General features: G+C 42.2%; 1 protein-coding gene across 1 annotated transcript; it reads left to right on the top strand.

The window, feature by feature from the left end:
* Positions 1-3,802: 3,802 nt before the first annotated feature.
* On the top strand, positions 3,803-17,240 carry LOC143280637 (uncharacterized). The gene is made up of 4 exons (XM_076585361.1): positions 3,803-4,046; positions 9,713-9,856; positions 13,314-13,500; positions 16,180-17,240. The coding sequence occupies exons 1-4, from the start codon at positions 3,977-3,979 to the stop codon at positions 16,442-16,444; spliced, it is 666 nt and encodes a 221-aa protein (XP_076441476.1). The 5' UTR covers positions 3,803-3,976; the 3' UTR covers positions 16,445-17,240.
* The last annotated feature ends 452 nt before the right edge of the window (positions 17,241-17,692 follow it).

Here is a 17,692-nt window from a genome sequence, read left to right as displayed (position 1 = left end):
CTTGAGCAACTGAAACTGAAACTATCTTTAAAAAAAATGTAATAATCCAGTGTCTTTCTCAATTCAACAATCAATCCTCAGTCTTTTTCATCCAAACAATCCTATTTCTTTTCTTTTTTTATTTTATTTCATTACAACAATCTGTCTCCTTTTCAATACTTACTACAACCTAATTTCTTTTTTAACACAACAATCATTTTTCTGTCTTTTTCATCCAAACAATCGTATATCTTTGTTTCTTTTTTTTTCTTTCTTTTTTTTTTTCTTTTTTGAAATCTCAACAATCCTGCCTCTTTTTCATTGCAATAACCCGGTTTCTTTTTCAACACAACAATCAGTCCTCTGTCTTTTTCATTCAAACAATTATATTTCTTTCTTTTTTTCTTTCTTTTTTGTATCGCAACAACCCTGTCTCTTTTGCATCGCAACAATCCTCTTTTTCATTGCAACAATCCTATCTTTTCTTCCATCATAACGTGCAACAATCGTGTCTCTTTTTCATCACAACAACCCTATCTTTTCTTCCATCGCGACAATCGTTTTTTTTTGTTTTTTGTTTTGTTTGTTTGTTTTTTTTCATCACAACAATCACGTTTCTTTTTCATCACAACAACCCTATCTTTTCTTTCATCGCAACAATCCTATCAACCAATGAATACCAGCACAGGAACGGTGCCAGATTCGCAGCTATATAATATATCTCCTTGGACACATGTAATCACAGCCCCAGTCTTCTGTTTACCTCGATAGTGCCAGTCTTTTAGGCTTGAGGGGCGTACTGAGAAGGTGTCACTACCAGAAAAAAAAACACCCACCGGCAATTATCATCATTAACCACGCGGCCTATTGCTGATGATGACAATTCTAGTGGCTGTGATGGTCGGTTCCGAACTCATAATTATCTTGTAGTTGTTGATTTTTTGTTTGTTTGTTTGGTTGTTGTTTTTTTTTGTGTGTGAAGCTGACCGTGTCGATCGGGCAGACACTTTTTTTTTTTTTTTTTTTTTTTTGCAAGACCATGTTACGCACATTAAAGAAGTTGCCCTCTGTGTGTGTTGCTGACAGCAATGGTCTGTTTTGTCTGTCAGTCTTCTGTCTTGTATCCGTCTGTCTGTTTCCACCCACCTCACCCTACTTATCCCCTTTTCTGCCTGTGTCGGTTAGTCACCCGGCCCTCTGTAAGATTTTCCGAGATTCAGTCTGTTGGTTGTATTCTGTGTCCTGTGTTAATGTCATTTTGTTTGTTGAATTCAGTGCTAGATTTGGTGTACCGATGAACTCAAGTGTTTTCACACCACTCCTTCATAAGGGGCTATGGCCTATTATGAATAAAAACGCACACACATACACACACGCTTACAAATGCACCGAGAGAACAGTAATTATATCGTACATATGCAAATCTCTTCATCACGTTTTTGCGCCTTATACATATTAGTATTATTAGTAGTAGTTCTTTTTATGTATTTATCTATTATTCATTCACCTTTTTTTTTCCTCAAGGCATGACTAAGCGCGTTGGGTTACGCTGCTGGTCAGGCATCTGCTTGGCAGATGTGGTGTAGCGTATATGGATTTGTCCGAACGCAGTGACGCCTCCTTGAGCTACTGAAACTGAAACTGAAACTGTACAACTGTCACATGACTGTGGCAAACTAACACAGATCAGCAAAAAAAAGTGTCCACGTATTGTCCTCTCTTAATCTAAAATATTCTCTTATGATCCATCTCCCACCCACCTCTTTCGCTTTCTCTTTCCAAACACCAGGTGACCGCTGAAACTGAGTGGTAATGCTCAATGATACCAGAGGAGAAACAACGAACACACAGACAGACAGACAGACAGACAGACACAAAACAGTGATCATACCTTACGTCCACAAACATGGAATCAGCTCTTCTCCCTCAGCTCTGCGAAGAGTCCTTGGGGCGTCGCACAGAATGAGAACTGTTCACCAGATTCCTCCAGGTCTGCCGGTTTCGTGCCTGAACCTGCTTCTCTGCAAATGGAGGAGGAATTTTTTGTTTAATGTCCCGTCACACATATCGGTGATTGAAGACATTTTGTGAAAGTATTTATGAATACATCTGAGTATTATCGGTTAGAAGTGGTGGGAGATGTGAATGAATGGAGGGTTGGGGGGAAACTGGGAAAATGAGGGTAAAAATGTGGGTGAAATTTGGAAGAAAAAAACCCCCTCTAAATACAGTTAAAGAAAAAAATTACTTAAATTACTTAAAGGACTTCGTAAAAGAGACAAAGGTGTCTGCAAATGGTTTTCGTGTCCACTCTGCAATGTTGTCCGTTCATCGTTTCTTTTTTTTCTTTCTTTTTCTATCCTGTTTGTTTGTTTGTTGTTGTTTTCTGTCTTCTTTCCCCCCTCCGTCTCCCTTACTCCCTTTCCACTCTACAGTCTTTTCAAACGTCATCGTTCTCCCACCTTCCCCGACACCATCTCCCCATCTCTTCCCTGTGGTGTCTTCACCACATCAAATCTATAACTGAGAACAGACAGGGTGATAACGTGGTGTCTTCACCACATCAAATCTATAACTGAGAACAGACAGGGTGATAACGTGGTGTCTTCCTCACATCAAATCTATAACTGAGGACAGACAGGGTGATAACGTGGTGTCTTCACCACATCAAATCTATGGCTGAGAACAGACAGCTAGGGTGATAACGTGGTGTCTTCACCACATCAAATCTATGGCTGAGAACAGACAGCTAGGGTGATAACGTGGTGTCTTCACCACATCAAATCTATAACTGAGAACAGACAGGGTGTTAACGTGGTGTCTTCACCACATCATATCTATAACTGAGAACAGACAGGGTGATAACGTGGTGTCTTCCTCACATCAAATCTATAACTGAGAACAGACAGGGTGATAACGTGGTGTCTTCACCACATCAAATGTATAACTGAGAACAGACAGGGTGATAACGTGGTGTCTTCCTCACATCAAATCTATAACTGAGAACAGACAGGGTGATAACGTGGTGTCTTCCTCACATCAAATCTATAACTGAGAACAGACAGGGTGATAACGTGGTGTCTTCACCACATCAAATCTATGGCTGAGAACAGACAGGGTGATAACGTGGTGTCTTCACCACATCAAATCTATGGCTGAGAACAGACAGGGTGATAACGTGGTGTCTTCCTCACATCAAATCTATAACTGAGAACAAACAGCTAGGGTGACAACGTGGTATCTTCCCCAAATCAAAATCGACGCTGTCATTGCACTAAGATGAGTTGAGTGTTCGAATGCATGGGAATGGTAGTGGTGAAGGGTAAACAACAAACAAACATAAACACACACGCGCGCGCGCGCGCGAACGCGCGCGCGAAATTTCATCCCTGGCTTCTTCTGTAAAAAACCCCCAAACAAAACAAAACAAAACAAAACAAAAAAAAAAACCAACAAAAACAACAACTGACTAAGCACTCAACAAACCAAGGAAAGAAAAATTTAAAAAAAAGGGTGGGGTGGGGGTGGAAGTGGGGGGTTGAAGGTGGAGATAATACAGGGAGAGGGAAGTGAAGTGGGTGGACGTGTGTGTGTGTGTGTGTGTGTGTGTGTGTGTGTTGTGTGTTGTGTGAGTGGTGGCGGTGGTGCAACGGACATCCCCCACCCACCCACCCACCCACCTACCCCCACCTCTCCAACACAGAAGCCACCAACCACTTCCACTACTACTTCGACGACAAGCCCGATCAACTCAGTAATTACTGCAGCTAATGACGGTGATCGCTGTCAGCACACCATCGCAGACCAGAGCTGTGTCCACGAAGACCGCCAGGCCGTGAAAACCTATCCCCGTGGCACAGGAATCACCGCCTGACCTCTCTCCCTTGAGCATTCGGGGGACAGGAGTCACGACAGGAGAGACGGACTCAGCCTAGGAAGGGAGGTCATTTTCGCAACTGAATTCTGTAACTCAAACACAACGCTCTCCGAAACCGGAATGGAATCAGCAGGCAGCGGGATGAAGATCTTGCTGTTAACTTTATGTCTGTTTGCTCTGGTTGACTATGGTATGTATAGCCTTATTCAATAAGTTGTTTTGTGATTTTTTTTTTTACTTAGTAAATCTGTTTTTCCTTCCTTCCTTCTTTCCTTCCTCTCTTCCTTTTTTGTCTTTTCATCACCATATCACCATAGCGCACACACAATGAAAAATAACAAACAAAGAGGTTATGTATATTTTTTTTAAATGAGTCCCGAAACTCTTAAACTAGTTTTAATCAGCTCATCAAAAAAAAAAAAAAAAAAAGAAGAAGAAGAAAAAAAAGACCAACAAAAACCAACAAAAAACGTCAGGTGTATGCCCGCACCTTTAAAAAAAAAATTATATATAAAATCAACAAAAGATCTGATTTAGAATTCATACATATCGTTTGTAAAATCAGCTTTTTGGACAGTGAATCTTTTGTTGTTGTTGTTGTTGTAATTTCAGCCCTTTGGGTTGTGACATCGATTTATCTACCTTGTGATTAGTGCAGGCCTACTGAGGCATATATATATATATATATAATTCACCTCTAGTCGGATCTTGTTTAGAATTAATGATAAAAAAAGACCAAAATGTGACACAAGATGTAACCCCTCTCTCCCCCTCCATCATTATTTCCCTATGCTGCTCTTCATATAGACAGGAAAATTGTATTTTAATGATTATTTTATCAAACAGAACATCGAACCGCAGCGTGCAAATTTTAGCTTGGTTGGTTGGTTGTCGTCGTGTCTGCGTTCGTGTTTTTGTTTGTTTTTTGTATGTGTGCAAACAAACCATTGCTTAAATAATTGCAACAGTTCATTTATATTAGATATAGAGATCACGATTTTTTCTCCTTCTCTAATTGTTGTTTATGCACATAATCTACAGAATGAGGATTACACCCCTTGGAAGCCCACGATTTCTCGCGGCAATCCCATGATTTCTCTCTCTTTGAGAGACTGAAATCGTGGGATTGCGAGAAGTCGTGGTCGTTCCCCTCCCACGTTTTCTGTCAACTGCGAGAAATCGTGGGAAGTCCCTTTTAATTTTATCAAAAGTATTTCCTTTATCATCGGAGTTGGTTTCTTGTCACTTCCCAATGCAAATCTTAGAGAAAAATGAGAGAGAGAAAAAGAAAAGAGAAAAAGAAGAGCGACGACAACGACGATCATGATAATGACAGTGGCGTTAAGACATGAACAGTAATGACACTGAAACACAACTGTTTATTGTATTTCACATAAGATGGATCACTGCAGTGCATCGGCCTCAATACAACATCGAGAATCAATACTGTCGCGCCCCTAACCTCCTGGGACGGGACCTACCTTTCTCACCCAGAAGGAATCAGGAACAGGCCTAAAAGGCCAATATTACTATGACAGTAATATCACAAACTAGTATAAGCATCAGAATAACGATTTTAAGACTAATTCAATTATGTAATAAGAAAATCTGCTTTAATCACTGCACTTGGCAAACACGGCTCAGTTCCAATAAGTGGTTTATATAAAACCCAACCAAATGCAAAACAACAACAACTACTACTACCACTACTGCCACCACTACCACTTCTACTGGCACTACCACCACCATTACTTGGGAAATGAACTTATCCGAGACCTATTACAATACGGGAAAAATTACAATGAATTTTACTCAAAATTCCCCATAATACTAGGATGAGTAATGATTTAATACAGTGCAGCAAGAAAATCAATTAACCACGTATAACATCAAACAAGCTAGCCAACCACTTTCACACTTTACAGAATTTCGAAAGAGACCCCTTCCTATTTATCCACTGTAGCATTCACACACACAAAAAAGAACGAGAACATTTAAACGTTTAACTGAAGATAAATACTGGCTACTTACATGGAACAACTTGTTCCCCTGGTGGACTTGGCTAGTCAGGAAAAACTGACCTCAACACACACAGGTGTTATTCACAACTGGGCAATACATATTGCCACACCCAGAACATCCACATGGATGTTACTCTTGAGAGCTTTACCGCGCGTCTGCCTTCCAGTTTTAAAAATACAGCTGATGCTGCCCTGAGTACAGCTTAATGGAAAAAATAAAAACCCAGCAAGTGAAAACCCAATAAATGACACTATGTGAAACTCAAGCCCACAAAAACAACAGGCGTTCGAAGTTTATACATTATACAAATCCATCCCCACACAGGCACACGAAATAGGAAAAGGGTCAAAAGGTAAAAAATGTCATCCATCTCGCGACAAATACCAAACAACGAATTCCAGGCAATGTGTATAACTCAAAGAGAAATATGATATAATATAATACAATATGGTATGATGATATCACAATATGACTTGAACCAAATCTTTACTTGATGTTGGGAATAACATCAAAATGATTCAACTTTCTACATAAATACGATAGCAAAAAAAGGTGTTTCACAAAGCTTTAGCCTCATGTAGGGCGCGTGAAAACTGGACCAAATAGTTTTGATGTTTGTTGTGATGCAACCGTTTCTGTCACATTTATTTAGAATGTTCTTCATTTCATGCTTGCTCATTTGTTCTTCTGTTTGTGTCAACATCCTTTCGCATGCAAGATTGCACTGGAAATAGATTCCCAGTTTCACAGAAGACATTTAATTGAAAACGTGAAAATATTTTTAAAACAGATTGAAAGAAGACCAAATCAACCAACCAAGTAAACACACATAAGAAAACACACACACACACACACACACACACACATATATATACATATGTGTGTGTGTGTGTGTGTGTGTGTGTGTGTGTGTGTGTGTATGTGTGTATACACTCACTCACTGACATACACATACATTCACACTTTTTTAACACCAGTACCCTCACCGTCTATTGTTGATGTCTTTACCAACGCCACTGACATTATCATGATCGTCGTTGTCGTTTCCCCCATTTCTTTTTCTCTCTCTCAGTTTTTCTCTTAGTTTTGTTGTGGTAAAAGACAAGAGACCAACTCCGATGACTAAGGAAATATTTTTTATGAAAATAAAGGGGGCTTCCCCACGATTTCTCGCAAATGAGAGAAAACGTGGAAGGGGAACGACCACAATTTGGGGATTGCGAGAATCGTGGGCTTAACACACCTTTTACCCTTTACACCATCCCCCCACATACATGCCGGGGAAAAAAAAGAAAAAAAGAAAAAAGTTCTTCCCTACCTTGCGCATAAGACATTTATTCTACTGATATTTCTTGTAGTTCCACACCTCGCCATGGTGCACTGAAAATCAAATATTACTTTGCTTATATTGCCTTCCCCGTGTAAAACTCCTTGAATGACTTTTTCTCTTATCTGGTGTACGCGTTTTGTTGTTCTTGTTTTGTTTTGTTTTGTTTGGGGTGTTCTTCTTCTTCTTTTTTTTTTTTAAACACATGGTATGTGTATTTGTTGTACCCGCTCACCGTCCATCTATGATAATTTATGAAATGCTACGTCCGTGGATGTGTGCATGCAATGCATAGAAATAACACACCTTATTTGTATTAATTTCCCTTGCATGTCTGGACCGCGTCTGAAATGGTTCACTTGTGTTCACTGCATTTTTCTCCCGGTATATCTCCGATTTGTATGAAAAAATATTTAATGTTCTGGACCGCGTCTGAAATATTTCACTTGTGTTAAATGCATTTTCTCCCGGAAAATCTCCAATTTGTATGAAAAAAAATTAATGTTCTGGACCGCGTCAGAAATGTATTACTTGTGTTTCACTGCATTTTTCTCCCGGTATATCTCCAATTTGTATGAAAATTTTTTAATGTTCTGGATCGCGTCTGAAATGTCTCATTTGTGTTCGTTGCATTTTCTCCCGGAAAATTTCCACTTTGTATTAAAAAAAAAAAATGTTCTGCTCGTCTTGATGGTAGTCTGCTCCCTCTCTCCCAGTATCTTCACGGTGTGAACGTCTTGAGTGTGATTTGTTTCTTTCCACACCCATAAACATCTTGTGAATGGGTGTTTCCTTTCTACAACCTGTAAACGGCTTGTGTATAGCTGTTTACATTCTACGCCCCTAAACGTTACGAGAATCGGTGTTTCCTTTCTACAACCTGTAAACGGTTTGTGTATAGCTGTTTACATTCTACGCCCCTAAACGTCTTGAGAATGGGTGTTTCCTTTCTACAACCTGTAAACGGCTTGTGTATCGCTGTTTACATTCTACGCCCCTAAACGTTTCGAGAATGGGTGTTTCTTTTCTACAACCTGTAAACGGTTTGTATATAGCTGTTTACATTCAACGCCCCTAAACATCTTGAGAATGGTTGTTTCCTTTCTGTACATGTAAACGGTTTGGGTATAGCTGTTTACATTCTACGCCCCTAAATGTCTTGAGAATAGTTGTTTCCTTTCTGTACATGTAAACGGTTTGGGTATAGCTGTTTACATTCTACGCCCCTAAATGTCTTGAGAATGGTTGTTTCCTTTCCACACCCTTAAACGTCTTTATGGGGCAACGGATGTTCTTTTTTGCTACACGACTACACATCTTGATAAGGATGTGCTTTTCTACACTCCTGAACGTCCTCATCAGGTTACTGGATTCTTTTTTGGACCCCTAAACATCTTGATTAGGCCATGGATATTTTCTGTCTGCACCCATAAACGTCCTTATCGAGCTGTTATTACACACACACACACACACACACACACACACACACCGATAAATGTTTTGATTAGGGTGTGTATGTGTGGGTGTTTTATTTTCTTCTACACCTCTAAAACTTTTCGAGTATGGCTGTTTTCGTTCTACGCCGCAAAACGTTTTGTTTAGTAGTCTTTTCTTTTTGCTCTGCACCCCTAGACATTTTTAGTTGGCCATGGATGTTTTTTCCTACACCCTAAACGTCTTTACTAGACTATGAATGTTTTTTTTTTCTTTCTATTTTTCATTTTCTCCTTTCTTCTACACCCCTAAACGTCTTGAGTAAGGCTGTTTTCTTTCCACGTCGTCCTTCCGCCCGTTCCTTCGTCAACATAATAATAATAAATAATAATAATAATAATAATAATGGTATTTATATAGCGCTGGATCTTGTGCAGAGACAAATCAAAGCGCTTTCGCACCATTCATTCACACGCATGCATAACTCAAAAACTGTAGAAACTAAAGACAAGGAAGGGCAGGCAAGGGAAGCTATTTTGGGTAGAGGTGGGTTTTAAGGCCAGACTTGAAAGAGCTGAGTGTGGAGACTTGACGAAGCGAAAGAGGAAGTTCATTCCAATCGCAAGGTCCAGAAACAGAGAAAGAACGGCGGCCAACAGTCGAGTGTTTGAATCTGGGTATGCGTAAACAGAGTGGATCCGAAGCCGATATATATTGTAGTTTATTTACTGTCTTCCCAGCTTCGTGCTGTTCCCCTTTCGCCTTTTCCATTTACTTTCTCTTCTGTTTCATTTCGTTGCCTTTATTATATTTGTTTTCTTTTCTTTTTTCCCCTCCTGCCCTCCCCCAACCCTCCTCCCCACCCCTCCCCTTTCAAAAGCCATCTACCCACCAAGCCTATTCACCATCCTACCCCCTTTCCCTTTCGTTTTGTTACATTCTGTTCATTTACAGTGGGTTTTGTGCGTGCGTGCGTGCGTGCGTGTGTGTGTGTGTGTGTGTGTGTGTGTGTGTGTGTGTGTGTGTGTGTGTGTGTGTGTGTGTGTGTTTTATCGTATTTCACCCCACCTTAGGCGAGACAGCAACGACATGGCTGTATTATTTCACGAGCACGACCGCCCGTATCAACTTTCCCAGGATCATGGCTACCTACGGAACCTGGCCCGGTTTTAACTTTACAACCCGGCACGTCTACTGGGATGTCACCACCACTACATGTAAGTTGGGTGGAATGCCACTGGGTGTGGATATCATTGGGTGGGATATCACCAGCGTTACGGGTACGCTGGGCGGGACATCTCCACCGTTACAGGTACGCTGGGCGGGATATCTCCACCGTTACAGGTACGCTGGGCGGGATATCTCCACCGTTACAGGTACGCTGGGCGGGATATCTCCACCGTTACAGGTACGCTGGGCGGGATATCTCCATGTGTGTTACAGGTACGCTGGGCAGGATATCTCCACCGTTACAGGTACGCTGGGCGGGATATCTCCACCGTTACAGGTACGCTGGGCGGGATATCTCCACCGTTACAGGTACGCTGGGCAGGATATCTCCACCGTTACAGGTACGCTGGGCGGGATATCTCCACCGTTACAGGTACATCTCCACCGTTACAGGTACGCTGGGCGGGACATCTCCATCGTTACAGGTACGCTGGGCAGGATATCTTCACCGTTACAGGTACGTTGGTCCGAACATCTCCACCGTTACAGGTACGCTGGGCGGGATATCTCCACCGTTACAGGTACGCTGGGCGGGATATCTCATCGTTACAGGTACGCTGGGCGGTATATCTCATCGATACAGGTATGCTGGGCGGGATATCTCATCGTTACAGGTACGCTGGGCGGGATATCTCACAGTTACAGGTACGCTGGGCGGGATATCTCATCGTTACAGGTACGCTGGGCGGTATATCTCATCGTTACAGGTACGCTGGGCGGGATATCTCATCGTTACAGGTACGCTGGGTGGGATATCTCATCGTTACAGGTACGCTGGGCGGGATATCTCACAGTTACAGGTACGCTGGGCGGGATATCTCATCGTTACAGGTACGCTGGGCGGGATATCTCCATCGTTACAGGTACGCTGGGCGGTATATCTCCATCGTTACAGGTACGCTGGGCGGTATATCTCCATCGTTACAGGTACGCTGGGCAGGTATATCTCCATCGTTACAGGTACGCTGGGCGGTATATCTCCACCGTTACAGGTACGCTGGGCGGGATATCTCCATCGTTACAGGTACGCTGGGCGGTATATCTCCATCGTTACAGGTACATTTCCACCGTTACAGGTACGCTGGGCGGTATATCTCCATCGTTACAGGTACACTGGGCGGTATATCTCCATCGTTACAGGTACTCTGGGCGGGATATCTCCATCGTTACAGGTACGCTGGGCGGTATATCTCCATCGTTACAGGTACTCTGGGCGGGATATCTCCATCGTTACAGGTACTCTGGGCGGGATATCTCCATCGTTACAGGTACTCTGGGCGGTATATCTCCATCGTTACAGGTACGCTGGGCGGTATATCTCCATCGTTACAGGTACGCTGGGCGGTATATCTCCATCGTTACAGGTACGCTGGGCGGGATATCTCCATCGTTACAGGTACTCTGGGCGGGATATCTCCACCGTTATAGGTACATCTCCACCGTTACAGGTACGCTGGGCGGGACATATACACCGTTTCAGGTACGCTGGGCGGGATATCTTCACCGTTACAGGTACATCTCCACTGTTACAGGTACCCTGGGCGGGATATCACTATCGTTACATACGTGTTTGGTAGGATATCTTCAACTTGACATGTACATTTGTCAGAATATCTTCAACTTTACACGTATATTAGGCAGGGTATCTTCAATTTTACAGGTACATTTGTAGGATATCTTCAACTTTACAGGTATATTTGGTAGGATATCTTCAGCTTTACAGTACGTTTGGTAGGATATCGTCAATTTTACAGGTGGTACCTTTGGTAGGGTATCTCCAACTTTACAGGTACATTTAGCAAGATATCTTCAACTTTACAGTACATTTGATAGGATATCTTCAACTCTACAGGTACATTTGTATGATATCTTCAACTTTACAGTACCTTTGGTAGGATATCGTCAACTTTACAGGTACATCTGGCAGGATATCTTCAAATTTACAGGTATATTTGGTTGGATATCTTCAACTTTACAGTACCTTTGGTAGGGTAGGATATCTTCAACTTTACAGGTACATTTGTAGGATATCTTCAACTTTTCAGGTACATTTGTAGGATATCTTCAACTTCACAGTACCTTTGGTAGGATATCTTCAACTTTACAGGTACATTAAGTAGGATATCTTCAACTTGACATGTACATTTGGCAGGATATCTTCAACTTTACAGGTACATTTGTAGGGTATCTTCAACTTTACAGTACCTTTGGTAGGATATCGTCAACTTTACAAGTACATTTGTAGGATATCTTCAACTTTCCAGGTACATTTGTAGGATATCTTCAACTTTACAGGTATATTTGGTAGGATATCTTCAACTTTACAGCACCTTTGGTAGGATACCTTCAACTTTCCAGGTACATTTGGCAGGATATCTTCAACTTTACAGTACCTTTGGGAGGATATCTTCAACTTTACAGGTACATTTGGTAGGATATTTTCAACTTGACATGTACATTTGGCAGGATATTTTCAGCTTTACAGGTACGTTTGGTGGGATACCTTCAACTTTACAGGTACATTTGGTAGGATATCATCAACTTTACAGGTACATTTGGTGGGATATATTCAACTTTACAGGTGGGTTTGATGGAATCTCTTCAACTCTACAGATACATTTAGCAGGACGTATTCAACTTTACAGGTGCGTTTGGTGGAATCTCTTCAACTCTACAGATACATTTAGCAGGACGTATTCAACTTTACAGATGCATTTGTTAGGATGTTTTTTTTTAAATTTTACACGTATACTTAGCAGGATATCTTCAACTTGGCAGGTACATTTGGTAGGATATATTCAACTTTACAGGTGCGTTTGGTAGGATATCTACAACTGTACAGGTGCGTTTGGTATGATATCTTCAACTTGACATGCACATTTGGTAGGATACCTTTAACTTAACAGGTATGGGTGGGATATCTTTGACCTGACGGGAATGGATGGGATATCCTTAACTTTACAGGAATGGGTGGGATATATTCAGTGTACATGCAGCTGTTGGTTTGTTGCCATGTTTGCAGGTTGTGTTTACAGCTGTCATATTGTGCTTTGAAAACTCAGCGGTTATTAATGAGATCGTATGCATGACATTACTACCGAAATGGCTTTGAAGTCGTTTTAAAACGATGATGAAATCACACAATTGTATTATAAAAAACAAAACAAACAAAAAAAACAAACAAGAAAAACAAACAAAAAAAACAACAAACAAACAAAAAACCCAACAACAACAACAAAAAAAAGCAACAACAAAAAGACAAACAACAAAAAAACAACAACCAAAAAGAAAAAGCCAACAACAAAACACACACACACACACACACACACACACACACACACACACACACACACACACACACACACACAAAACACACGTTTTTTTACGTTTTGAAAGAAAAAAAAAAAGAAAAAAAAAGAGGATACATACCTGTTGCTGCAATAGATCCACCGACCACGTCAACAATCCCTGTGACGGAGGAACTGGTGACGACACCTCCCAAAGAGCCAGAGGTCATCGAGAGTACCGACACCATCTTCCTCACCATCATCACCATCGCCTGTATCATCGGCCTCATCCTTTACAGCTGCCTTGTATTCTACATCTGCAAAATGATGAACAAAAAGCAGAGGTGAGCTGGAGTTGAGTTTCCGTCTTCCTGTGCCATTGTATATAGTCAGTCACTCCCATCACCACCACCATAATCGTCGTCATCATCGTTGTTCTTGTTCTTGTTGTTGTCATTATCCTTATCATCTTAGAATGTCTCAATACCGATAAGCAAAAGTTTAATTTAATGTGGATTCTCGTAAGTAATGTAATGTGATATGCGTTAGACATGCATGCATCGTCGTTCTTATCATTATCTGATACTATTATCATCTTATAGAAACATGGGTAAATGAAAAAAATGAAATGACCTTTTTTTTCATCTTCCTTTATTTAGAAAAAAAAAAAATCTATGCCACCCGCCCGAATATCATTGTGAGAACAAACAGCTGGAATGTTCCGTGCTTACATGACTTGCAGAAGCGCGCCACATGATCTGTGCTCTCGAGGTTGATTGGCTGTCCGAAATTTCGAGCAACAAAGGCGATCGAGAGAGACAGAACGTGCGAGACAGCAGGCTTTTCGTGACGGTTTTTAAAAAAACACAACAAATTTGTGTGTGTGTGTGTGTGTGTGTGTGTGTGTGTGTGTGTGTGTGTGTGTGTGTGTGCATACCATGGCATTTCATTGACCAGAGTTTGGTTGTGGCAATGGAGGCTATCAAATGGAGAATATTAATGGAGGACAGCACATGTTTATTGCTTTTGTCTATGTCGATCGCCTTTGGCATTGCCCGAATTTCGAGTAAAAATTAGATGCGCATGCACCTTCATAAAACGGAGTATGGCTGCCTACATGGCGGGGTAAAAACGGTCATACGCGTAACAAAAAAGTCTACTCGTGTACATACGAGTGAACGTAGGAGTTGCAGCCCACGAAGAAGAAAAAAAGAGGATGCGCACGCGCAAGATCCAAGATGGCCGCGGAACTGTCCTGGGGTCTGTTGTCTTTTCTTACCCCGAATGGCCGCTGAGCACAGCTGGCAGTGCTGTGAGATCCAGTGGGAATACTGGAACCCTTCTGCAGAGTTCAGTATGACGTGGGTGCTCTTTTTGACCGAGAGCACTACTGTTGGGGTCTCTACGTCTTGATAGACGCCGTGATTATTAACACACACACACATACACACACACACACACACACACACACACATTCACACACACACACACACACACTAATACACACACACACACACACACACACACACACACGCACAAACACACACACACATATACATACACACACACACAAGATGTTAAGAATGGCACAAGAAAGTAAATACGTGAGTTAATGAGTCAATGAGCGAGTAAACGAGGAAAGAAGACAACAACAACAACCCCCCACGCCCCTAAAAACAACAACAAAAAACAAAAAAAAACCCAAAAAGCACAAAAAGCACCCCCCCCCAAAAAAAAAAAACAAAACAAACAACAACAAAAAAAAACAAAAAAACAAAAAAAGGTCCACTAGACCTTGAAAAAACAACAACAAAAAACAAAAAAACCCAGCAAAAAACAAAACAAAACAATAACAATACAGCAGCAATAACTGATAAACGAATAAATGAAACGCACAATGCAAGGCCTTCCCACCTCCCTCAATGCTACAGTCCATATGTGAATGTTCGTGTACTCAATAGCTTGGCTTATATCACAGATTGACATAAGCTTACAGTTGGGCCAACAGGAAAGTGTATAATCAATGGTTTCTCCACTGCAATGGGAAGTCATTTGCAGCTTAGTCTTTTGTGAAGGTCTATGACTCGGCAATTCGGAGGCAAGATTGCACTGGCTCTTAGTGCTGCAGCTTTTTTGGGGGCTAGCTGGCCTTTGGGGAACCACCCAACGACAACTGTGATGATGTAACTAGGGCAAGACACTCTCCACTATAATCAAATTCTAGCCCAGATAGTCACGACAGCAGATGCCTCCTCTTCGGCTGTTCTGCTGGTTATGGTCGGACACGACTGACTGTCATACACGGAGGTGTAGAGGTAACGCGTCCGCCTTGGAAGCGAGAGAATCTGAGCGCGCTGGTTCGAATCACCGCTCAGCCACCGATATTTTCTCCCCCTCCACTAGACCTTGAGTGGTGGTCTGGACGCTAGTCATTCGGATGAGACGATAAACCGAGGTCCCGTGTGCTAGCATACACTTAGCGCACGTAAAAGAACCCATGGCAACAAAAGGACTGTTCCTGGCAAAATTCTGTAGAAAAATCCACTTCGATAGGAAAAACAAATAAAACTGCACGCAGGGAAAAAAAAGAAAAAAAAAAGGGTGGCGCTGTAGTGTAGCGACGCGCTCTCCCTGGAGAGAGCAGCCCGCATTTCACACAGAGAAATCTATTGTGATAAAAAGAGAAATACAATACAATACAATTATGTGCAAAACCAGACAGACCAACGAATGACAAACGGCCGAACACGGTAAAGAAGTACCCGTTTCTCAAGCTAAAGACAGAATCTTTTCGATTTTCTTCATTTTGCTGGTTGACAAAATAGTGAATTTGAAGCACTTCTCTGTGTGTGTGTGTGTGTGAGTGTGTGTGTGTGTGTGTGTGTGTGTGTGTGTGTGTGTGTGAGTCTGTGCCTGTGTTTGTGCCTGTGTGTCTGTGCCTGTGTGTGTGTGCCTGTGAATGTTGTCACTGGCTTGCTAACCGCTGCATGCATGCATATACATATCACTGTCCCCCAACACAGGAAGACGAAACGTATGCGGGTGAAGCCTCTGAAGGCCGAGCAGGCTTTCGCCACAGTCATGAACCCCGGCATCGGCATGATGGGCATGGACCCCACAGGCATGGTAGGACTCATGCCCCCCATGGACACCGGCTTGATGGGCATGCCCGGGAGCATCGACCCTTTCACCGGCATGGACCCCAATGCCATGGCAGGAGTAGGAGCAGTAGGTGCAGCGGTTTGCATGGACCCCACTGCTGGAGGAGAGAAGCAATGGATGGGCTGATCTCCCTCTCTCTCCCCCCCCCCCCACCCTCTCTCTCTCTCTACAGCAGAAAAAAAGAAGAAAGAACTAGTTTCGAGTTTCTAATTTTCTGTTTTGCCTGAGAGTAATTTTGGTGAAATCAATACATATATATATTTTTTTTTTATGTGTGTGTGTTGTTTTCGTGGTCCTTTTTCTCGAGGGGTGGGGGGCGGGGGGGGGGGGGGGGGCGGATAGGGGGGTTGTCAGGGTGCACAGTATTGCACACACAGAGGATCTATTTATTTATTTATTTATTCTTTCTTTCTCTTAAAAATCTGGCTCAGAGGACGAAAGAAAGGAGTTTTTGGAAAGAGAACAAAACTTTTTTTTGTTGTTGTGAATTTTGGGCTGATGATCAACATGATCGATGTGAAACCTTGGTTGTTGGTGATTGGATGGTATACACAACAGAAAAAGTTATTATTTTCTTTTCTTTTTTTAAAAATTTACTTATTCATTCATCCTCTTTTTTGGGGTGGGTGGGTGGGTGGGTGGTGGTGTAGGGTAGTATTTGAACCGTGGAGTGGGGTGGATTTGAGGTGGGGATTGGGATTACGAGAAGCTGTCTGAAGCGGATAAAACTGGAACTTGGGGATTTGTTGTTGATAACGTGAAAATTGAGTACACTGGGATTGGTTTTTGGTCGCTCGTTTCCTGTTTTGTTTTGAAGTTAAGCAGTTGGCAAATTGGTGGTGGAGGTTGATGCTACCCAAAAGAGATAGATATCAACGTTTAAATGGCCGTCGGCGACACAACAAAAGAACGAATCTCTCATGGGGGAGAGGGGTGGGGGTGCGGAGGGGGGGGGGGGTTAGATTAACCAACCCCAAGTGACTGAACTGCACATTTGTTGTTGTTGTTGTTATTGTTGTAGATAGGTTTGGGGGGGGGGGGGGGGGGGGGGTGAAGGGTGATGGGCTGATGCAACATAGCTGTCGAGTTACGGATGCTGTGATTGGTTAAAAGAGCAAATATGCCCCCGGGTTATTGGGGAATATGATTGGCCAAGGGAACGTAACTGTTTGAGAAGTTGAGGAACGATGATTAGCTGATCGAAGAAAGACGTGTTCGTTGTATTAGAAAAAAACCAAAAAACCAAAAAAACAAGACTGGCTGTTTAACTCACTCAGTACGGCCAGTCCTCTTTTCTCCTCTACACAGACCCCTCGGATGTCCAGTGGGTGTCTGAATGACCCAACCTTTAGCTTCCGTCGTCAGAATTGTGGT

Source organism: Babylonia areolata, chromosome 3, assembly GCF_041734735.1.
Source record: "Babylonia areolata isolate BAREFJ2019XMU chromosome 3, ASM4173473v1, whole genome shotgun sequence".
NCBI classification, from domain to species: domain Eukaryota; kingdom Metazoa; phylum Mollusca; class Gastropoda; order Neogastropoda; family Buccinidae; genus Babylonia; species Babylonia areolata.
The sequence above is the reverse complement of the archived record's forward strand: the minus strand, read 5'-3'. Positions and strand labels throughout refer to the sequence as shown.

Excerpts from the sequence above, each read along its gene's own strand:
- LOC143280637 (XM_076585361.1), top strand. The coding sequence starts at position 3,977 with ATGGAATCAGCAGGCAGCGGGATGAAGATCTTGCTGTTAACTTTATGT. Across the intron at positions 4,047-9,712 it reads GTTTGCTCTGGTTGACTATG|GCGAGACAGCAACGACATGG; the intron begins GTATGTATAGCC and ends ACCCCACCTTAG. Across the intron at positions 9,857-13,313 it reads GGATGTCACCACCACTACAT|ATCCACCGACCACGTCAACA; the intron begins GTAAGTTGGGTG and ends TTGCTGCAATAG.